Consider the following 25,305-nt stretch of genomic DNA (forward strand, 5'->3'; position numbering starts at 1 on the left):
ATATATTTCTTATATAAAGAGTTACTCTTAAGCCACTGCATTTCAGAGTACCGAAAGCTCTGTTTGTTGCAGAGAAACAAACCGGAGGGAGGGGTTCTTCTTGTATGAGGTCACAATAGAGGGGAAAAAATTTATTACCTTGTTTAAACCCCAGCGAAACTAAAAATGAAATGGGCAAAAAGGCAGGAATGTCCCACAAACACATACACACACAATATCTAAAAATTAAGTAAACTTTGGATAATAGGTGACCTTTAAACAATTGCTCCATTTGTTCCATTTAAAGAACCATGAAGGACAGATAAACTTACTGTATGTGAAATCGTAAGTGCGTTACAAGTTTCAGTTAAGATTAGGGGCGGAGTTTACTTCTGTACGCATTATTTATGAAATTAATGAAATCCAAAACACCCACACAACGCTGTCGCCCTTATAATGCATTTTTTTAAGGTTGTAATCCATGTAGGATATTTTTAGACTGAAGTCGGTGCCTACAGAAGAAAACCAGCAGTTACATTCCATCTCCGGCTGCGCCTGGTTGGTGTTTACGCTCTAGCCTCAAACTGTTGGCTGTGCAAATGTTTGTGCTGAAGAGATGACGGACAAACGTCTGCGCTAGTTTGTGAAGATTCACGATAAATCATTTAATAGTAAACTTGTTTCTTTCAACTGTGGGTAGACTGTCGCCAGTGATCATAAAGACGACACAGGTGCTACCCAGACACACCAAATCACAGACTCCTAAATGCTTTGGATGAAAAATATATCAGTTTATTTAAGCGCGTGTCCTGGATGCCCCAGCCAACTCGCTGTGGTCTGAGAGATAGCAGCTGACCTCTTTTATTTCTGACATACCTGCAACGCACCGTGTGTGTGTGTGTGTGTGTGTGTAATCAGAGTGGAAAACATGTGGTGTGACCAAGTGCGTAAATAAAAGCCACTTCCAGCAAACCTCCTTACATTCCTGAGGTGCACCGAGGTTACCGCCACTCCCGCAGGAAGTGGGGAAGATTTGAGAAATTCTGCGAGGATGAGGATAACGAACTACAAAATACACAAGGTAAAAGGATTTCAAAACGTCTGAACATCTTGCAGTTTAATGCTTTGAAGTATTCCTTTGTTAAACAAGACATTTTCTGTATTTGTTATTTATTGTAGATTATATAAAGATGCCTTTAAACTCCCTGTGAATTGTCAAAAATAATTAATTTATTGATTAAACATAGATTAAATGGTTGTTTTGCACAATATTTTCCTGTAGCTCATCTATCCATTAACATGTATAACAGTGTCCGTGCATGCTCAAGTCAAATTGGGACTTTTGGTTTGAGTTTTCTCAATACATTAGAGCCATAATAAATAAAAAAAAACACTGGCCTCCCAGGAACTCCTTTAACAGCCCAAACATGTGGAACTGTCTTGGAGTGATGTCACGACTGGAAGGGGTAATGTGGCTAAATGTCCCAGCTGAGTTCGTAACGTGCAAATTATCCGTCCATTTTCAAGGATCAGCTGTTTTAGTCATTCACGGATGTACAGCGTTTTTTTTTTTTTTTTAACGCTTGCGTCATTTAAATGTTTTACTTGCGGCCAAGAGTCTCATCATCATACTCTTCTTTAGTGTTCTGTAAATGTCAATCGGTTTCGCGGCTTTATGAGAAATTTCATCATCAATCAGTCCTGATTTGACTTGAACACCCCTCGCATTTGTCTTACATAACTAATTTGTTGTGATTGTGCAGCTAGAACTGTTAAAATTTAACTTAATTCAAGACTAAATTGCTTGTCTTGTTCCAATAAATTATTAATGATTAATTGAACACTGATTGTTAATATGTGCGACTAAAGGTTAGGAACAATTTGACTTCTTGTACTCATCACCCTTCCCGCCATGTGACATTACAGACTACAATGAGTCACTGCGAAATACACAACTCCTACATGAAAGCACCCTCAAAAGGTATTGTTGCCCTCAATCAAAATCCCCACATTGTCATAACCCAACCTGCGAGTGCTGAGGCGGAGCTCCCCCCCCACCCTTCTTCACCCCACATGGTGCCATTTTTCGTCATGTAATGACTAACACCTCGGATTTTGGCATTGGGACTTACCACTTAAACCGAGAAAAAGTGCTAACCAAGAATTTACAGAAACATACAGTGTTTTGTTACAGTATCAGACCCAGTAGAAATGTTGTGAAAACACATTAGGGAAATTTACCCCATATTGATTACATCATCATTATTATTATAATTATATCTCCATTAGATTAGACTTCCTGTTCTTTCATCTGCTTCCGTTAGACGTCACCACAGCAGACCGTCCGATCAGCATGTTTGATTTGGCGCAGGTTTTATGTCCTGACACAACCCTTTCCATTTTATCATCCGGACTTGAGGGCGGCGCTAAGGGCGCACTGACTTGTACTCCCGAGTGGCTTCCGTCCAAATTGAACCCAGTGAGATACTCCCATTGTACTAACAAGGCAGTATAATATAATAAATTATTGCTTATTAAAAGACCTTCAGCTCGGCTACGGAACAGGATTAATGCCACCATGAAAAAGTATTTGAGTTCTGACTTTAAATTCAGAATTCTGACTTTTTCTTTTTTCCAGGATTCAGACTTTTTTCTTTTTAGAAATCTAATTTCTTATACGCCAGAATTTAGACTCTTTTTTTTTTTAGTATTCTGACTTTCTTTTTCTTTATTCTGACATTTATCCAAGGACTCTGATTTTGACTTTAGTATTATGACTTTTTTCCAGAATTCTATATTTTCCCCTAGAATTCTTTTTTAGCATTCTGACTTTTTTCCAGACCTCTGACTTTTTTTCCACAAAATTCTGTTGTTGTTTTTTTGTATTCTGGCTTCTTGTTTTTCAGAATTTGTCAGTTTTCCTCTGAGAATTCAAACTCAAAAATTCTATGATGACTGTAATCATCTTCTGTACTATGGAGACTCAAATGTTTTTTTTTCTTCTTAAAGAATCAGAATTTAATATTCCATCTCAATAGAACACAATTACGATTAGCGTTGGTTAAGGCAATGATATTAATACTTTGATGAATTATGATATAATACACTTTTCTAAGATATCAGATCATTCTGTAACAACACCCTCCTGTTATTCACTTTAATTTAAAAACAAAATCACTTTTTTTCCTGGTAACTACAGTATGATTTAGCTGAATTTTTTTGTGCAACCCTATACATACACATACAGAAACATCTCGGAAAATCGAGATATGATTATCTTTTCCGACCTCAGCGACGATACAAAATCTAACTTGATGCCAATGGAAATCGATTTACATTTAAAAAATTTGCATTCTTTGTCTAATGAAAACTGCTACATTCCCGGAGGCAACCAGACATCCAGGAATCATGTTGTTTCCTCCTCTGACCTTCACCGATATCTTTTCACCTTGAGCTTGCCGTGCAACCGGCAACTGCTGCTCGGTGCTCAAGATACGCGAAATCTTATATACAGTACACTCTATGGTCTGAGTTCGGATCGATTGCACCGAGTGCCACCATTATGTCTGGTACGATGCAGAACAGAGGCCTGATTGAGACGATGGGACGAATCGGTGAGGTGAAGTCAACCCTGTGAGCGCGCCAGTAATAATAGGAGGTCTGTTAGTGCTCTGTGTGTGTGTGCGTGTGTGTGTGTGTGTACGGTCTCATGTCTAAGCCTTGGGCTCTGGTCACAATCCTTTCTGTGTCTCCTCTGATCTCACAGATGACTGATTGCTTGATTGCCCTCAGGGTACGATCCTAGGCCCGATTGTGTTGTATGAGACAAAGTATGATAACCAAAAACCAAGACCGAGAAAGAAAAAAAGGCTGACATTGTGATTAGTTTAAATGGATTTGGTTTAAGATGAAAATGTAAAAAATCTTTCCTATGAAGGGCCAGAAAATATCATAATATAGGCATATTATAGTGTTTACAGTACTGTGCAAAAGTCTTGAGCGCCCCCTCAATATTATTTCTGTGATTATTTTTTTATGTAGTCTCGAATAGTTTTCCAAGCTTCCTGTAGGACTTTTTTGTTCCTAGAACCGTTTCAGAGGATTTTTTTGTTTTGTTTGGTAAGCCACACAGTGACCTATGAATCATTTAAGCATAAAAAACAAACACAAAAACAAAGCACTAACCAGTGAGAAACAGGTGCAGATGATGACGCGTGATCATTAGTTTACTGGCAATGCTGAATGTTGAGCGGTTGGAATAGACGAGAGGGGAAATAAGGCTGCTGCTGAGGTTGCTGCATAACCAAACGATTCTAAACTGTATCTTTAGGTGCTTTGCAGCATCTCGCAGTAAAACCATTTAATTTAATTTTAATAAGAAAAAAGGAGGGATGGCTTTGGGTTATTCCACAGTACTGTATATAAATAAAACATTGTTTGTTGTCACCACAAACAAGCTCATAGGAGGCGTGACCTGGGGCCTGGAGCAACATTGTGGGATAAAACTATTCTAAAAGGATTATCTGAAATAATGTGTATTTACACTGAGAAATTTGTGTTTCTTTAGAATCCGGTTGCTTTTCAAAGCTTTCGTGAGCGACCAGCCTCCAGTGTGAAAAGAATAATACCTTATTTCCACTTTAAACTGACAATACTGACAATTAATTCATATTAAATCATAATTAGGACAGTCATGTTTTTAAAAATCAATTTGCATTTTGTAGCTTTAAAAAAAAAAAGAAAAAAAATGTTTACGACTCAAGGTCAGCTAAAACACACCTCTTTTTTCTTTCTTTCTTTTTTTTTTTTAAAGTCTGTAATTACATCCAAATAATCGTGTTCAAAACCTGTGTGTGACAACATTAACAAACCACAACACAAAGTGTGTGATGCACAGTGTTTTTCCTTTTCTCATCATCCACATTTGAGAGAGGCAAAATTAAACATTAATTATGACACTGGGCCGAGCGTGTACGGGCGAACGCTTGAACCGGTCGAGGTTTCACGATGACATCATCAAGCCTGGTGTGAGAGCGAGAGTTACTAACTAAAATTAGTCTCCTGTGTGAACTCTTGTCAGCCTTCACATGCAGGCAAGGGGACATCTGCACTCACACCAGCATCTGTTCTTGGATATGTGTGTGCGTGTATGTGTGTGTGTAAACACACCGTCAGAGTTTATTGCATTAACTGCCAATTTTAGAGATGCAATAAAGCCACCAATGCAGTGTGTACACTTCCTTCTTCGTTATAGTCGCCGGAGCGTGAGTTATCGCACACTTACACCTGTATCTCATAAATCTCATGCATTAACTGGAATCCTGGCACCGCTGTCCAACAATAATAGATCCATCATAAAGGAAAAAAAATGAATACAAATTGTTTTCAAGTAGGCGCACGATTTCCCAAAACATGCAAAGCTTCTGTGTGATACGAGTTTGAGATCTGACCAGTTTAAAGAAAAAGTTACTTTTGAAATAAGTGTTTTTACACCCTTTACGTTTTCAATTCCAACAGACAATGTATGGTTCATTGTGTGTGTGTGTGTGTGTGTGTGTGTGGTTTTTTTCTGTGACAATAAATGAGCTGCTGTACTACAATCCTAAATGCCTTCCTGTTCACTGAACACAGCAAAGCTTCCTATATTAACACATTGCTAACAGAAATCGTTTACTATACAGCTATTTTTCTTTCACATCCACATACATTACAATTATATAAAACATATATGTATATGTTTTACAAAACCAAAAATCAGTGTTTTTCTTTAATAAAAGGACCCCCCCCCCCTCCCTCCACCTTCCTCTCATCTCCCTCCCCCAACCAATTTCCTTTTCAATGGACGACAACGTGGCCGACTCTCCAATCGCCGCCCTGATCCCTACACCAGTGCACTACATAGACTGCGAGAAAACCTTTCCCTGTAGCCTACTTAGCACACTGATGCTGCGTTTGGGGTGCGACCCGTATTTCGAGCCACGCTTTCTGTTCCAACACGGCATGGCGAAAAAATAGAGGTGAGGAGGGGGAAAAAAGTCAAAAGGAAAACGTCATCATAATAGCAAAAGGAAATTGGATTTACGATTTATAACAATAATAATATTAATGTTTATATATTTATTTAGCTTTTTAAGGATGGAAAGGAAGCGCGAGCCGTTATCAGTATTTTTTTTTCTTAAAGTGCCGCAGTCTGCCGAGAAAAAAAAAACGATCACTCGAGCAAATCGGATGTGCGGAATTTTTGCGACACAAAAAAACAAAAAACCGTGTTTTAAATATCACCCAAGTGGTAACTTTACAGTAAATTCCACACATTAAAAACGATCATTAAAAGAGGTTAATGCATTAACGTTTAACGTTCTCTGTGTATTTAGGACCTGCACTCACCTTTAAGTTGACTTCTTTCATTCTGTCCTGGCGTGTTTTCATTAACGGGTCCGTAACACGGGACATACCGAGCATCAGGACCCGATTAAACAGATCCCCCGGATCCTAAAGTAATCAATTCTCAAATATCCCCAAAACGACTAAAGTACAATCCCACTGGTCAGTGTCGAACCTTAATTGCATGTACACACGATATAAAAAGCCTCTCGTATAAAAACTCCATCAACTTTTATTTCCAATATCCGAACAGATGATAAGATCACAATGCAGCGCTGTATACTTCTCTCTAAAGAGTTTCCTCACACTCACTCTCTCACACTCACTCAGGAAACCCGGGCTAGCCGCGTTATTTTTCCCCCCAAACCGCAGTCCCAAAAAGAACCGCCTCATTGTGTTTTGATTGGCTAATCAGATTAAACCCTCGGAGCATTCTCAAATCATCGTGCGCGGAAGGCGGGACTTTTCATTGCAGTGTGGAGGGGGGGGAAAAAATAGAGAACCTGGTAGCCAAGCGACGCCGGCTTCACATTAAGTCCCGCCCACTTGATTTTTGGTTACTGAACGCTATTCATAGACCAATCAGCGCCAATCAGCGCTTAGGATTTCAGCGCTTTCATTTTAATTTACATTAAACCTGGTTTAATTATTGTTCAGGATGGTTTTACCTTTACAAAAATATTTTGAGTGTGTTTTAAATATTTGAATAAAAAATCAAGGAGATAAATTTGATTAATTAGTTCTGAAATTACTGCAAAATAATAATATAATAATAATAATAATAATCGCTTAGTATTACATTAGTAGTATAAGTATAATTAAATACTCATCAGTGTATTTTATATAATTTCTATACTTTAAATTATTATTATTATTATTATTATTATTATTATTTTATGATTTAAAAGTCCATTATAATTTACTACATATTAGTATTTTATATAAAAATGTATTTTATTTAAAATACTTAAAAAAATTTTACCAATTATTATTATTATCTTTATAGAAAATATATCAATAAATAATTTTGCATAATAAATATGAAACAATTATATCGCCCCATATAAGATAAGATAAACCTTTATTAGTCCCACAAGTGAGAAACTTGTTTTGCTACGGCAGAAAGTGGACAGTACAAAGTTAAAAATTAAGAAACAACAGAATAAAAGTTTAAAAAAAAATACTAACAGTATAAAATGTACACTATACAATCTGGATATAGAATATGGACATCTGTGTAGTAAAATATTTACATAAAGATATTTTTAGACTATATGTAAGCAGAGTTGACTTAGTGATATGTCTGTACACAATGAGTATATGTATACAGTGACAGGCATTTACAATAATGTTTTAAATATTTTAAATTGCACACTTTCCAGTTATGGTGGTTCCCCCAAGACATGCACATGTTTCACCATAGTATTGCACATAACTAAAGATATTGCACATAACTAGATATTGAATATATTTAACATATAATATTTAATATATTCAATTCATATATGTCATGAATTTAACGTAAAGTATATACATAAAAGATATAACAAATACAATAAGTACAAAAGCATATGACAGATGTTTTATTACACTTATTAAAGTGTTTAAAATGTTAAATGTCCACTAAACCTAACACACTCTAAGACTGGACATAACTGGTACCAGAAGTAAAAGAATGGAGAAAATTGCATAAAAGTTTCACCCAGTTGGGTCATGGGCGGTTTGATACCAAGAAACACAACATCATCTAAATTTAGCGAGACAGAAAGGGAACGCCCTCCACCCGTAGCCACTGAGGCTCAACCAAAAGCCACTCACTGTTGGGAATTCACAGAAGTGTGGGGTGTGTGCGGGGTCATCATGCATGCCGATGAGTTACACACTTCTCTGTGATCAGTGCGATCAGTGATTTGTTGATGTGCTCCATATGCTAAAGTACCTACAGACAGAATACAGTCAGAGATTCCCTGTGGAAATTGTGGCTGCACCTACTAGAAAGACAAAAGTGCAAGATGTGGGTGCTGTAGGAAGAACAGAAGAAGCCGCAGCTAAACAGACACCCACGTGGAACGCTCACGCAAAGACACAGAGTCTAAAAACGAGAATTAAACTAATTATAGAACTGTCCTAGAACAGATCTAAAACTAAACACTGTCACGTCATACGTTTTATCGTTTATTTTTCTAGTTATAGTTCATGTTGTCAAATCGAATACGATAACCGTGGTGGAAAACGTTCTAACTGTACTGACACTGGTGACTCCTTCTATAAATACACCATAATCATATAATTTACACGATTTAATTACAAATTACTTTTACTCAGGTCATTATTAGCCTTAGAGCTTCTACTACACAAAACCATGTTACCAAACATCATCATAATATCGTTTCTGCATAGGTAATGATAATTGTGAGTGAATTAATATCATGAATAAAATTAACAATTACTGAGTAATTGAGCATGGAACAAAATATCGCTGATGTTTCATAATACAAATAGTCAACTTGAAGGTCCTTGTCTATCACAACCCACTTCAGTGTGCTGTTTCAGACTGTCTGTCTGTCGGAAACCCCAGAAAATCGTCCCACGGCTGCAGAGCGAACAGACGCTCCGTCTCTGACTGCAGTGACTCACTTTCCATTCATTTCCTCCTTTTGTGTCACCAGCTGAAGTCTTTCTCACACAGCCACGCTCAGGAGCGCAGGTACGGTAAGATGAGACAGGTGTTTTATCAATAGCAGGAAGAGAAAGACTCACTGTCCTGAATCTGTGTTAGGGATACGCACTGTTTTTTAGGGTCATGGTGCTGTCTGGTGGCGTGAGAGCTTGTAAGTTTTGGGGTAGTGGTTAGCGCTGTGGACTCGCACCTCAATGTTAGAAGGTTCGATTATCACCTCAGGGTCTGTGTGTGTGTGGAGTTCGCATGTTCTTCAAGTGTATAGTTGGTTTCTAGGTAGTACATTCAGATTAGGCTAACCGACAGGCATTTGAAATTGGCAGTAGTGTGTGAGTGAGTGTGTGATGGATAGCCACCTTGTGCCCTGAGTCCCCTGGGATGGGCTCCAAGCCTCCTGTGACCCTGGACAGGATAATCGCTATAAAGAACTTGAAATAAATGAACTAGGTGGACATCACAGACTCATCTTCTATACCACTTTATCCTGTATACAGGGTCGCGGAGGCCTGGAGCCTATCCCAGGAGACCTAGGGCACGAGGCAGGGTACACCCTGGACAGGGTGCCGATCCATCGCAGGGCATACACACACTCACTCATACTACAGGTGATTTGGGAACGCCAATTAGCCTAATCTGCATGTCTTTGGACTGTGGGAGGAAACCAGAGTACCCAGAGGAGACCTACGAAGCAAACTTTGTGCATGCAAACTGCACATTCACACAAAGGCGGGAATTGAACCTGGCAGGGAATCAAACCCGGACCCTGGAGGTAAGTCGCTCCGGATAAAAGCGTTTGCCAAATGCCTAAATGTTATTTGTTTTGGTTTACATGACTAGACAGAGATGGATAGAGAGATTGAACCGCAACACTGTATGTCGGGTGAGTTGAGGTGTTTCGGATTTCTGGGGTATAATCTAAGAGGTCACTAAGAGGTCACCTAGTGTCTATTGAAAAAGACTGCCCTTGAAAACCACAAACATACAGGCGGCTATGTGAAGGGCCGATTGTTGGGTGATCATTATGTCATGCAGTGCAGAACGAGAGGATAGATTACACACTCAGGATGAGTGTGACTGAGAAACCAGAACAGAACAAAGAGAGAATGAAAGAGAAGGGAGGGTTAGAAGATAAAGGAAGGGAGAGAGAGAGAGATCAAATTGCAGAAGTTTATTCAGGCAACAAGAGTACACAATAATACATAAAGGTACGATTACACTTCTGAGATCTCAAACTGAAATACAACACATCTTTATGCTGGATGATAACAAAAATGGAAACAACCGTACAACATGGATGACGAGCTGTGGATCATTTTGAAGCTGATCGATATGAAATTACTCACGCTTAACGTCAATTCCGATCGATCTGGACATGAAGACACACAAACTGCTTTGTCCTGAATCAACTGAAATACACTTGTCCACCCTTGTTCAATGCTGATTGTGGATTCTTTGTGAACCCAGGAATCTCCCAAAAAACTGATAATGTGGATCGAAGAGAACTTAAGCACATGATATTCTGAATCGGCCAACCGAGTCCAGAAAGATACAAAAAGGGAAAGTTAATCGTGTTGATCCAGCCTTCAAGGTTGTCTTATCATTTACTTACTGCTTAAGCAATGCCTAGACTACTGCGTCGAAACCCAAGTACTTGCCTATACGCTTTAAAACATGGGATAGAAAAGAAGAACTAAAGAAGATGATGTAGTAAAATAATTTGCTGATCTAAATCATACTATATCAGACATGTTCAGCAATAATACCTGTTTAGACGGTGGCATTTAAACCATGTTAAACTGGTACTAAGGGGCCCAAAGTGTGCCACGTGAAATATCCCGCCATTACGACCCCACCACCAGCAACCTGAACTGTTCATACAAGGCAGAATGTCGCATCAAGACCAGGTAACCAATCTTGTTCCAATCTTCTAATGTCCAAGTTTGGCGAGAACATGCGAATTACAGCCTTAGTTTCCTGTTGTGGTGTTTCAAGGTTCAACCTGTTTAGAGTTATTTGAGGTACTGTTGCCTGTCTATCACCTCGAACCAGTCTAGCCGTTCTCCTCTGACCTCTGGCATTATTTTCTCTTTTTCACACTATTCTCTGTGAACCTTAGAGATGGCATTGCGTGAAAATCCCAGTAGATGCCACGTTTATGCCGAAGTCACCTAAATCACCTTTTGCCCCTATTCGGGTGCTTGGTTTGAACTTCAGCAGATCGGCTTGAGGTGTATCTTGAAGCAGTAGAAGAGGTGCATCTAATAAAGTGATAATCAGCAATAAACTCTCAAGCCATAGCAGGATGTTTAAACGGTACACCGAGTGCATAAACAAGGCCAGAGCCGTCTCGACTGGAGGCCTTCAGGCAAAGAAATTGGTTTGCTGTTAATTAGTTTGCTGCTCAAATAAATACTGTGTTTAGACCTAGATGATGAATTACAGGTTATTACAGGTCTGGGCCTGGGGGTTATTTCAAAGAACATAATAAAGACGCAAAAACCATCAGGCTGATTCTCAGATTCGAGTTTCTGTTTCTAGTCGGGTTTATTCTGAGCAAATCAGAGGCTCAGGGACAGTGATTCACAGGCAGACGAAATCTCGCTCAGAGATACAAGAATACATTTTCATTTGTTCTTAGGCTGAGTCATACTTAGGCTGAGTCTGATTAGCGTAAAAAGTGGTCGCTAACATAATAGAATAGCCTAAGGGAAGGTAGTAAGCTAGTTAACTGAAGCACCACACACAAAAGGAAATAAACGAGTTTATGAGGTCATGAGGTGACGTTTTAATAACTGCCGACGACTTGCATATTCATTTTCATATCACATTAGGTGTGTCCTAGATTTATTTATTTTTATAGTCACAACTCTTTTGATCAACATTGTGATCTATTTCTGTAAGATCTATTTTCTTGGTTAACAGCTTCCTTCATTATCCCCAGGGCCAATGCAATGATAATGGTCTCTTGAAGAAGAGAGCGACGCAGCTGTGCTTTAATCCTTCCATCCGTCCAGCTCTCTCGTCCCTCACAGATCAGCATCCAAAGAATTCAACTTTTACGCTAATGCTGCTATAAATGCCATCGCACTCATCACGTCCCATATCTCATAGAGCTGCATGGAATTCTAGAACTTGGAGGCCAATGTTTGTGATAACGTCTCCACCAGTTCTGGGTTCTAGGGCGTGTTTTAATTTGATGTCAAACATGGGTGTAATCAGAGGTGGAAGGTAACTAATTACACTTTTTAAGCATATTTACTTTACTTGAGTAGTCTTATTACTTTTTACTTCTACTCCACTATGTCCTTTAGCAAATATCTGTACTTTCTAGTTTACTACATTTGTGCATGGCGATGTGTCCATGGTGTGTAGCATTTGATGCGTATCATTCTGACTTTTACTGTATACGCAATCGTGCGATTTGCTTTCCCTATGTAAAACACTCAATGATGTAGCAAGTGTTTTAAATCATCATCGAAAGACAGTGATGAAAAAACAGCATGTTCACGAGTTGGAAGCAGAGCTGGGGCCTCCGAGTGGCGCAGTAGTAAGGTGCTCGCCCTTTTATCTGGAGATCGCTGGTCCGATTCCCGGGTGATGCTGATTGGCCGAGCTGTCTCAGAGGGGAGGGATGAGAGGTGCTCCCACATTAATCACGGCTCTAGAGCCAATCAGGGGCGTCTGTGAGCCCACGCAAGCGCTTAGCGGTTAGCGCTGTCCTCCGAGTGTGTTACGCCGCCCCTAACAGTGCAGATGCGGTCAGCTGAGATGCTGACCTCACGTGGTTCGAAGGAAACGCTGAGTGGTAGTAGTAGCCTTAATGTGGGAGCCCCCTAGTGACGGGGAGGAATTGGACACAAGAAAATCGTGAAAAAATCCCAAAAAATAATTGGAAGCAAAGCAAAAGGGAGAAAGAGAAGCAGGAATTTGTAGCGCCAGCTGCTTAGTCTTAGGTGCAAACTTTGTACATGACACTGTAAAAAAATATAAAACGTGTTTCAGGGCGGACTTTCCATTAAACCCCAAATCCAGTGATGTTGACGTTCAGCGCCGACGTTCTCTTTATGCCGTGTTATATTAAACCGGACGTCGGATATGAAAGAGAATCTAATTTTCAACAGCGTGGCTAGCAAACAGGCCGAAGCGGCGCGCTTTATTACTACACAATAGAAAATGAGGCATGACTCGATGATAAAGCTCGGGTAAATATGCTCAGGTAATATTGCGAACATCCTGACATGGACTTTATTGCATTTCATATCCGCTGCTCAGCAGTGAGGTTTGTTCCGTGTTCCAGGCCACATCCTGTGAAATCCCGAGCTGAGGACCTCCGAGTGAGAGTAGGAGAAAGAGGAGGAGGAGGAGGAGGATGACAAGGAGAGGGAGGAGGAGGAGGAGAAGGAGGGGGGGGGGGGTTTATGGGAGGAGGATGGGAGGGACCTCCGCTGCGCTGATGCAATCCTGCCGTCCGAGAAGAAATTGCCCAGCTGGCATGAACGGAGCCGGGGGAGGGCGATTCTCACTCAAATCAGTGCAGCGTTCACACGCTCAGTTGCTGGCACACACACACACACACACACACATAGACTCACACATATACGTGTGTGTCATTTTCACACAAAAGTGGTGTTGGGACAAAAGCATATGCCTGGAGCAGAGCAGCTATAAACACGACACGGAATTACATCTTAAAACCTGCTGAGCTGTTTAGAAACACACACCTAGTGTTCGACGCTCGTAAATTTCTCATACACACATTACACATGCTCGCCAGATGTGCGTCACACACATCTGGTTTGGAAAGCTATCAGCTTCTGGTTGGATTTAACGCATCTACTCAAATGAAAAACAAACCACTAATGCAAAAAAATAAACAAAAATGATTCAATGAATGAATAAATGAATGAATGAATTAATAAAGAAAAACGTGTTTTCTTTGATGCAGAAAGTCCTGAGTGATATCTTTGGTGATGAGAATGAGACCGGGTTAACGCCAGGGAAAAAATTAGAGCCGATTAGCCCTCTGATCTAGTCTTTAAACCTCGAAAACATGGAAGTGAAGAAAAAAAAAATTGCTGACATTTACATTTTTTTTAAAAATGATATGAATGATACATGATGTGTATACACCACAATACCGCCTGTGCAGACATGAAATCAAGGGTAAAGGCTCAATCTGACTCTTTGTTTTGGAAAATGTAAAAATGCTACACACACACGAACATACACACACACATTGACCACGCCGGTGATATATATGGCTGGCTGTTTGATCTGACTCTGCCTTCTCATTTCCTGCTGTTTGGAGCGGTCTACATTCACTGCTGTCAGTTCGAGCTTAACCCCCTCACTCACACAAACACACACACACAACTGCCCATGATGGACGCTGTCAGCTGCTTCAAATAGCTCCAAGCCCATAATCTCGCAGCTACAGCCCTGTCTTGCTGATGATGTCAGCTGTTGCACTTCCCCAAGCCGATTTCTGCATTTCACAAAAGCGCGATGCCTGGCAACCGAGCAACACAACCTGCACAACAAATATTGCTTAACTCATCTCCAGCACATGTCTATCTGAAGGTCTCAGATTGGAAATATCTTCGTGACCTCTAATGTTTGAAGGTGTCATGGAAGCGTTCGTGAATGTTTCATGATGCGTTATTAATGTGTTATGAACCTACTAAAGTACCGATGACGCATGTCAGATTAAAATCTCTTGAATTAGTAACTGCTCATAACCAGAGCAATGTTTTGATGGTTCCAGGTTCCAGGTTTAGATTATTATTCTTGTTCTAATGCGTTACGGTTTCTGTGTTCGAGTCAAATTGGACTTTGGACTGTGCAGAATAACAGAAGTTATAAGTGTAAAAACCTCTCTTTGTGTCTCTATATAATCCCCTGCTACACTAGTGCACTTATCCCAGTGTTTCACTAGTGCTTGGATACCATCAAGGATCATGCCAGAGCCATGATCGGACTGCATGCTTTAACATCTGAAACTCTGGCCTCCCAGGAACTCCTTTAATCAGTCGAATCACCGTACTGTCCATCAGTCTTTGGTCTCCAGTAAATGTAAATCAGTTTCATTCACCAGAAATTTCGGTTTGACCTGAACGCCCCTCCCAGGTAAGAGCATGTATCATGACGACAGTTTTATCCAGAAACAAGTGCTAGATTGTTGTCTCAAAGTTCTCAGGTTCATTTCCAGAACAAAAAAAAATAAAGTGTTCCATACGGTTTAAGTCATCCATGAGGTTGGCCTGTTAATCCCTGCACATGTAGGATATACAAATGAAATCCAGGAGTGCCCCCTAGTGGCCACAAACAACTCAACATCCAACATGGATGGAACAGGGATCCCTGCATTTTTTTTTTTTTTCATGCTGCTTGTCCTGTGTAGGGTCACGAGGGGGCTGGGGGCCTGGAGCCTATCCCAGGAAACAAGGCAGGGTACATCCTGGATGGGGTGCCAACCCATTGCCGGGGATAAACACACACTTATTCACACACTACAGGCAATGTGGAAACACCAATCAGCATTCGATGCTAGTCTTCGGACTGTAATGGGAAACCGGAGTACCTAAAGGAAACCCTTAAGAGGATGTCTAAACTCGACATGAGCATGCTGGAAGCAGGAGTCCAGAACCTCCGACCCTGGATGCGTGAGGCAACAATGCAAAGCGCTGAGCCGCTGCTTGGAAAATTAATAATAATGAGGAAATGAGATTATATTAGAAACCAGAAACTCGTGAGCTCATGTACAAGTACTACCCAAAAACTGCTTTCATTATGTATAGTTTAGGATACAGTAGTACAGCCTGGAATATATACTGTAGTCCACGAACCAACCTCGCCATTATGAGTGCCTCTAAGTCCTACTGTATATCTGAATAGTATAACAATCGTAAGCATGGGTTTTATTGCAAATAGGTATCCAGTCGTAGCATTTTCAGTATGGTTTGACACTTTGATTATTGTTTAATGTCCTGACACGGTATACAGAAACCCAGACAGTTTCCTCTCCAACCTGTGAACGGGGAAAGAGGAAGTCCTCCCTCTGACCCTCATTCTCCTAAACTTATTCTTAGAATAATGAGTTACGGTAGTGTGAAGCTTTTCAACCATGTCTTTGTTAAACTGTTAATTCTTCAACGAGGATTAATGTAAATTGAAAACATGCTGATGGGATATAAACTGATTCTTTAAACGTTTATTATGTAAACCTGTACAGCTTTTAGAAAGGAGATACAAACATCAATGTAATCTTTTATATTTAGAATATAAATAATAAACATGATAAATTATATAATTTCTATATAATAGCAAGTGATTCTTAAAAACCGTCGGTTAACTTGCCACCGAATTGCTGAACAGTTTTATCTGTCGGAGTGATCTGTCCGCGCAATCATTCACCAACACCACTTGCACCTTACAGAAACTCGTCTGGGAGTTATTGTCACATCCCCTGTATGTGTATGGTCCTGACCTCGCTCCAAGCTATTCCGACATGTTCGGATCAGTAAAGGGGTTCCCGGGGGGCCAGTGTTTCAGAAGTGATCGTGGCACTGACGCACTGAGAAAACCTGATAGTGTCCAAGCACTAGTGAAACACTGGGATAAGTGCATTAAAAGTAAGTGCAATACAAAAAGTCGCGATTTGACTTGAACGCACCTCCAAACAGTCAGAGATGTAATAAGTTTATTCTCAAATGGGAATTTCCTAGGACTCCCAATTGTACTGTAAATACATATAAACCATTCAACTCCATCATTGATTATTTTTCGATAACAGCATATTGCATCATAGTTATCATTCACTTTGGTTAAGTATTTTGGATGTATTCCACACGGATACACTAAATCCTCTAAATGAAATCTCCACGGCGCTCTACATACTGTATATAATCACCCCAGTCTCGTGATATTAAAGCCAGGTGAGAAAAACACTCCCAAAAGTTCAGCTTTATTTCTCCTACCTTGATATTCTTCGCCATCTTTCCCAAGAAGCTGAGACTCCGAACCAGCGAGCGCAGGCCGTTCGGCTTCTCGCTCTCCTTGTTTTGAACCCCCTGGCCCTCCGTCGTCTCTTCGCTGTCCCAAAGCTCACCACTGAGCTCTGCATCAACCTGGAGACTGCTCCACACGCACACACACACACACACACACACAAATCCAGAGTCAGGCAGAACAATCACCGGTTCTCACATTGTACAGAATGACCAAAAGTCAGCCCTTACCTCTGTGTAGATCCTCCAAGTAGAGAGGAAAGGGAAGAATGTGCTGGAAAAAAAAAAAAAAAAAACAGCACAAAAGCACTGAATCAGTCCCCCAACTTCTTAGCAATGTTTTGGAGAAAGAATAATCCCTCTAAAGTGACTTTTGAACTCTTTTTTTGAACCTTCACGTCTAAATCATAGCCCTGCATGACTTGACAGTAGAGACGCTTCTTCATGTCTTTATTAGAGAAGAGATGGGAGAGCGTGTGGGAGGTGAGAACACACCACTTTAGGGCTTCAGGGCGCTGACAAGCAAGTCGGCAGAACAAATACAGGAAGGCGGCTTCCGCATAACTGCACACACACACACACACACACGTGCAGACTCATACACACTAAATGAATTTACAGCACTTCCACGTTACTGATTTAAAGCAGCCAGTGCCACTGTGTCATGATGGTTGTTGGTGCGAGTCGGTTTGAGTCTCTGAATTGGACTGAGGACGGTGCAAAAAACAAAAAACATCCAATGAGCAGGAGAGATGCTTGGTTCAGACTGGTTCAGGTAACTCGAGTAACCACTCTGTACATCAGTGGTGAGCGGAAAAGCATCTCGGACCGCCAAATCTGTCAAATCTTAAGGTGGGATCACTAGAAAAGTCCAAATGGACTTCAGTGCAAGCTGAGACAGAAGATACAGTAGCTGAAGAACTGAAAAAGTTCCTCTATCCTAGCGATGTGCAATTTGTCTGTCTTATTAATGTCAACAGAAAGTGAAAGAACAACTATTTATAGTGAGCACAAATGAGAACAGGAACTACATTTATTTTCCGCAGACGTCTACAACATTTAACACATCTGTAAAAAAACACAGATAAAAAAGCATGTCATGTTTTATTAAATAAAACTGCTAGCAATTATCATTTTTTAATGATACTGAGTACTGTTTTACATTTTGACAGACGCTCTTATCCAGAGCGAATTACATTTTAATCTCATTATAAAGTACATCTGAGCAGTTGAGGGTTAAGGGCCTTGCTCAAGGGCCCAACAGTGGCAACTTGGTGGTCATGGGATTTAAACCTGGAACCTCCCGAACCGAAGGTTCCAAACTATACGTTACAGGTAGTCCCCGACTTACGAACGAGTTCCATTCCGGGAGCATGTTTGTAAGTTGGATTTGTTCTTAAGTCTGACAAAGGGAGTCTTATACATCTTTGACACGAATATACAATAAAAAAAAGCATACCAACCCACTTGACTAAATCTCTGTCCCCTTTCCCCAAAAACCGTAACCACGCCTAAGGAAATAAATGTCAGAGGGGAAATGTAACAGTAGAGGGGAATCCCGATGCCATTTTATCTTAAAGCTGTTTTCCACCGTATTAAACTGTGAACTCTGCTTTGTTGAGGATTGTTGAAATCAGGATTACTGATCATCAGAACAACTGAACAACACGTTCGGCTAGCTATGCCCCGTCGTCAGTTCTGTATATTTTGCCGCATACCGTACTAGGAAATCGTGAATGATGGTTATGTAGACACAATACAAAGTTCCAGAAACATCCAGATAAACAACAGGGGCTGCATTCGATGCGTCTCTGCCCCTGTGGATTTATCTATGTAATGAACTACTGGTCATTGAAAACATACTGTACATGTGTGTGTGTGTGTGTGTGTGCATGTTAGCATCTGCTGTTTTCCTCTACGCACCACTGGCTTGTGCACTGTGCCTGGTTTACCTTGGGCGTGAGAGTGAGGACGCTGCTTGGTGAGAGAGGGACCTGGTTCACACGGCGTGATGCAAAGAGACGGGACGGACATACTGTATTTCTGCAGAGGAGACTTCACCTGTATTACACACAACGGCAAGGAGACATGAGAACACACGCACGCATGCACGCACACAAACACACACACGCACCCATGTGTGGCCACACCCTTAACAAATTTTCTTTGTTAGTTTTGTGGCTTTTGCACTTACAGGAAAAGAGCAAAAAAGAGAACTCCGTGTGTGTGTGTGCGCATGCAAGTTGTTTTAGGAGTGTGTATGCGTCTGTGTGTGTTTGTGTGAGCGTGCAAGTTATTCAAGGTGTGTGTGTGTGTTCAAATTTGTGTGCGTATGAATGTGTGACTGCGTTAATTGTGTTTGGCTGTTTATGTGTGCGATGGTTTTGTGTGTGTGTGTCTGCACACACACATTTGGTTTAGATTGTTAAAGTCTGTGTGTGTGTGTGTGTGTGTGCGTGCGCGCCTGATATAAAACAATGATGATCAGGTGTGTTTAAAGTTCCTCTCAGTAACGGTTTTTAAACTCAGATCTCAGAGTTTGATTGACATTTCATCACCCAGGGTTTTTCACACTGACCTCCTGGAAAGAGAAGACCTGTGAGCCTGACTCCTCCTCCTCCTCATTGAGTGACAGCAGGGACTCCAGATCCTCGGTGTAATCGGTGATGGGGGCGCGGCGAGGGTCTCGCTTTTTCAGACTGCCGCATTGAACCTTCTCCATCTCCACAGGGTCGAGAGCCTCCAGACTCACACTGACGCACACACACGTAGGCGTAGGTTCAAATCTAATAATCACTTTTAATTACTTTAGTGATGATTTCATATACTGCTTATTGTTTACAAATATATAAATAAAAGTTTTAATAATGATAACAATAATATTAATAATATATGACAATTTGTAATAATACTTGAAATCAAAATATATTTCTTACAGTTATTAAGAGTTTTTTTTTACATTTATTACAGTTATTTATATGTTTATAAATGTTTATTAGTTATTTATTTAAGTATATTATTTTCTCAATTATTTTATATATTATTCATCATTGTTCACAAAATAAAGAAACACTTTAATACCAATAATAATAATAATAATAATAATAATAATAATATATAAATAATATATACAAATAATTAATACCAATAATAATAATAATAATAATAATAATAATATAAATAATATATACAAATAATAATAATAATAATAATAATAATAATAGACAGTTTGCAAATAATGAATCTCAACAAACAATACTGAACATTAAAGTTTATAAAATAATGTCTATTAAAGATAAACAGTAATTTGCATATTTTTTACAATTACAATATAACAAATGTAAACAATATTTACAATTAATTTAAATCAATATCTATAACTTCAACAAAATATATATAAGCAACAAAGTATTTAGTAACAGATATAGAAAAGTTTTAAATTAACAAATGATTAGTATTTGCTAAATATTATACTGAGATTAACTTCATAAGAGAAACCTACAGTATGACAGACCGGCCCTGACAACGGTCAAAAGATGATAAGAAACAGAAACCTTTTAAAAGAAAATCATACACACACACACACACACACACACACACACACGCATCCCTAAAGCACACCCACCATAATCACATGATGCATCGTCTGTCCCTGTCCTCCATCATAAACGAAACTCTCTGAAGCTTTACACCTGGCTTATACAGATACAGTAATGGTCGTGATGTTGCATTTTCCCCCAAAACAAAATCACAACACAAATAATAACCGCAAACACCACAAGTGCCACAGCAAGCAGCACAGAAATCACGAAATAGGCGACCACGACCGAAACTCCCAGCACGACACCAGCTGCGAGACCGAACACGGCAAGGGCGACTCGTACGAGGATGTTCTCCATTGTGTCCGAGCATCTCTCTCTCTCTCTCTCTCTCTCTCTTTTTGCCCTTTCTCTGAGGAAGAATAAAGCCAGCTCTCTGTTCACCATGACAATGTGTACAATGTTAATACAGAACAATGCAGACAATAAACAGAGCTCGGGCTCTGTCTCATATCAGCCCTGCCTTTACTTCTTCTTGTTCTGTTTCTAGAGAAAAAAAAATCTGCATCAACTACAGTCAAGGTGGTTGACCTCTCAGTTTACTCCGTTTGCTTTTCGGTTTTCAAAGAGGAGACTCACTCAAAGCAATCGAGGGTTAAGTGCTTTGTTTACAAGCTTAAAAGTGGCTGTTTGGCAGTGGATGAGATAAAAATCAACAAATTCCTTAAGCACTGAGCAATCCGTCTAAAGTTATTCCTTGCAGCAATGCCCAAGTCAACATCTGTTGAAAAAATTTACAGTCAATCAGTATATAAAAAATCACAACGCCAAAGTTTTGAGACAAAGAGAAATGCCCACGTGAATGATATCATAAATGTGCAAGAGAGGAGAGTGAGGTACCCTGCAACACCAGGGGCCAGAGCGACATCATCAGGTGAACAGGGAAACAGAGTGACGTAAGAGGTGGCTCAGGGAAATGGAGTGACGCGCATGATTCCTTATTGAGGCAGGGTGGGGTGAACATGTCCTCATCAGAGTCATGGGATGAGGCAGCCACCACATTAGCCTTGCAATCAGGATGCTGCCCTATTGGTCTCCAGCTGGAGCCAGAGCGGGGAGGCTGCCCCATTGGTCTCCAGCTTGAGCTGCAGTGGGGAGACTGCCCCATTGGTCTCCAGCATGAGCTGCAGTGGGGAGGCTGCCCAATTGGTCTGTGGCTTGAGCTAGAGTGGGGAGGCTGCCCCATTGGTCTCCAGCTTGAGCCGGAGCGAACAGGCTGCCCCATTGGTCTCCAGCTTGAGCCAAAACTCGGAGGCTGTCCCAGCTTGAGCTACAGTGGGGAAGCTGTCCCATTGGTTTCCAGCTTAAGCCAGACTGGGAAGGCTGCCCCATTGGTCTGTTTCTTGAGCTACAGTTGGGAGGCTGTCCCATTGGTCTCCAGCTGAAGCCGGAGCAAGCAGGCTGCCCCATTGGTCTGTATCTTGAGCTACAGTTGGGAGGCTGTCCCATTGGTCTCCAGCTGGAGCCGGAGCAAGCAGGCTGCCCCATTGGTCTGCGGCTTGAGCTGCAGTGGGGAAGCTGTCCCATTGGTTTCCAGCTTAAGCCAGACCAGGAAGGCTGCCCCATTGGTCTGTATTTTGAGCTACAGTTAAGAGGCTGTCCCATTGGTCTCCAACTATATTCCCCCTTTAAAAAAAATATTTTGAAAAAGCCATTCTCTTGTTCCTCTCATATAAGGCAGCAAGATACAAGTGCTGATTCTATTTATTTTAATGACAATAAAAACACAAGAAGATAAACTAAACAAGACTATGCCCATGACCTTGGTTTCTGGACAACAATCAAGGTACAAACCTTAAAATAGGTAGTGCAAAAGACACGGAAGATTAGAAAGATGCAACAAACAGAAATAAAATACAGGCAATCATGGACATGTGATTTGCTGGGGCTGATGGGTAATGTAGTTTTTTTTTTTTGGGGCAGGGGTAGCTCAGTGGTTAAGATATTGGGCTACGTTCCAGAAGGTCCCAGGTTCAAACACCACCACCACCAAATTGCCCCTGTTGGGCCCTTGAGAAAGACCCTCAAATGTAAGTCGCTCTGGATAAGAGCATCTGCCAAATGCTGAAATGTAAATGTAGCTTAGCGCATCTCTAGTGCTACCCTGAGAGGAGTGCAAAGAAAACTACATGCAATTGAAGTACTGCTAATTAAAAATACTGAAACACTTCTTAATCTTTACCATCTTTACCTTTGACTGTTACAAAGCTCAGACACTACTGACTCCCTTCACGACTTTGCACTGTAAGATAACATCTTCTCTTTTGGATTGATTAATTCATTACCTGTTTATCAGTCGCATTAATTTGCACACAATGACTTTTCCTATATACACAAACATGCCATGAAGTAAATCACAGCATGGACCGAACCGGTGATAGACATGCATTATTAACAAAAAAACATTAATAATCTGCATGATCTTCAAAATTATTATTAAATCAAATTCAGTTCCGTTTTATTTATATAGTGCTTTTAACATAACAAAAATAAAAGTAGAATTATTGTTATTAATATCATTCCTACCTGCGCTGGCCGCATTGTGGATGGCTACACTGCAAGACGCCGGGATGCCAGCTGTGCCTGCGTTGGCAATTCGTCCGGACCATGTGTCCAGCAAGCGGCAGGGTCAGCATCAGCTTCCTCATACGCGGAGATGGCGAAGTTTGGGGGCGGCAAGGTGATCGGGGTGAGATGGCAGAGACGGGGTGCGTCCCTGGATGAGGTGAAAAGCACCCAGTAGGCATGGCTGGTTCCGAGATACGGATGCGGGGGAGCTGTGGGGGGCTGATCATCTACAACGTATGCAAACATATAGCAAGGCATAAATGACTGAACTTACAAATCATAGTTTGTTTAAAAAAAAAAAGCATGGAGTGGACCATACCATATACATCAGTGCAGGGTTAAATTCCAGGGTGGTTACTGGACGCAGACGTGCTTGCGTGTTTCCGCCCTCTAGTGACCGATAGTGGTGGAAGAGTTTTCATGAAGTGAAGGGAGGCTCCTACAGGAAAGAACAAGAACCAAGATTTATTGGTTAGGTGTTGATTTTCAGTACAAGCATGCTAACATGCTAAAGAGCTTTAGAGAGAAAAAAAAAAGAAGCATTTTGTGTCTCATCCCGCTGGAGTGTGGAGCATTTAGTGCTATTTGCAAACTATGACCTGATGATACACTATACAAGTCAACTAACACGTTTTTCAGCAGTTATTGTGCTATAATGATGTCCTTCTTATTCACTTGTCATGCTGCAGAACAGGAACCAACTGGAACCCAGCCAGCTAGTCGGCACAGTTCAATTCTACTCGGTCAATTGTCTTGAAGCTATTTTATTTCCAAAACCTTTTAATAATTAATGCTTGCTGTGCTGCTACCTGTACGGTCCAGTCGATAATGTTGCTTTGCTTGTCTGTGTGTGTGTGTGTGTGTGTGTGTGTGTGTGCATTACAAGTGTTAAAAATCACATGAAATTACATTGTCTAAAAATCCCACAAGATTATTTAACTGGATTTCCATAGACAGGGATCCCCATGACATGATTTGCACTATTTATAATAGGAAACAATAAAAATATTGCATCTTAGCAGGTGCAACTATTTTGAATACGGTGAATTTTATCCTGTATTTATTATCACACCTTTACGACAAATCACATAAAAGATTATAAATCCGATTTCCAGACGTTTCTACTCAAAATGGTCTGCTATAAGCTCATGAGGTAATAAAGAGAGTGAAGTGATCTGGCTATAGATTAAGCAAACTTATGAGCTGGAAAGGTAATAGAAATGTCTACATGTTTATTAACCATATGTTTGGTTTATTAAAATCTTGTAATCTTGTGAAAAAAGTAGGTACTAGTATGATTAGATTTTTCTCTGTTTGTGGTGTTTTCAAACTGACCTAATAAATGTCCATTTAGTTCTACACAAGGGCCGTTCAAGTTAAACTGGGACTCACTTACTCACTCACTCATCGTGTATTCAGGGTCGAGGGGGCCTGGAGCCTATCCAAGGAGACTTGGGGCGCAAGACAGGGTACCAATCCATCACACACGCACACTCATACTGTACACTTACACACTGACGCCAATCAGCATGTCCTTGGACTGTAAGAGAGAACCGGAGTATTTGGAGAAAACCCACCAAACACGGGGAGAACATGCAAACTCCATGCACACAGACGACGATGCAGGACAACCTAGAGGTGCAAGGTAACTGCTAACCACTAAGCCACCGTGCCGTCTAGAACACAGCTATGAGAGGAAAAGCTCTTTTGGTGGATCTTTGGTGAGGCTAGCGATTCAGACGTGAAGTAGGTTGTAAGTAGGTTTCGGCCTTGATGGTATCTAAGCACTGCTGAAACACTGGGATAAGGGAACTCAATGGGTTACACAGGAAAATAAAGGGAGCATTTACTGGTGGCTCAGTGGTAGGCCATGCGGAAGGCTCGGGTTCGATTCCCAGCCAGTGCCCAAACCCCATCCACTGGATGCAGTGCCGGTCCCGAGCCCGGATAAAACGGGAGGGTTGCGTCAGTAAAACCTGTGCCAAGTTGTAGTGCGGACCGGATGGTCTGCCGTGGCGACCCGTCAATAAGGGAGCAACTGAAATTCCAACAGAATGTCCCAGTTTGACTTGATCATAACGAATGAATA

General features: G+C 40.7%; 1 protein-coding gene across 5 annotated transcripts in view; it reads right to left on the reverse strand.

Annotated features, from left to right (window-relative positions):
* arhgef2 (rho/rac guanine nucleotide exchange factor (GEF) 2) overlaps positions 1-23,422 on the reverse strand; it is a 52,865-nt gene extending 29,443 nt beyond the window's left edge. For 2 of the 5 annotated variants that reach the window (XM_053486527.1, XM_053486526.1), the window contains exons 1-5: positions 23,175-23,422; positions 19,628-19,802; positions 19,002-19,110; positions 17,281-17,323; positions 17,020-17,176 (exon numbers count right to left, since the gene is read on the reverse strand). In XM_053486527.1, the coding sequence (XP_053342502.1) occupies positions 17,020-17,176; positions 17,281-17,323; positions 19,002-19,110; positions 19,628-19,802; positions 23,175-23,395 (705 nt within the window). In that variant the 5' untranslated portion in view covers positions 23,396-23,422. Of the gene's footprint in view, positions 1-6,366; positions 6,698-17,019; positions 17,177-17,280; positions 17,324-17,441; positions 17,539-19,001; positions 19,111-19,627; positions 19,803-20,674; positions 20,882-23,174 lie in introns of those variants that run through there. The other 3 variants (XM_053486528.1, XM_053486530.1, XM_053486529.1) reach the window with 3 other exon arrangements.
* Positions 23,423-25,305: the final 1,883 nt, after the last annotated feature.

Source organism: Clarias gariepinus, chromosome 25 (assembly GCF_024256425.1).
Source record: "Clarias gariepinus isolate MV-2021 ecotype Netherlands chromosome 25, CGAR_prim_01v2, whole genome shotgun sequence".
NCBI lineage: Eukaryota > Metazoa > Chordata > Actinopteri > Siluriformes > Clariidae > Clarias > Clarias gariepinus.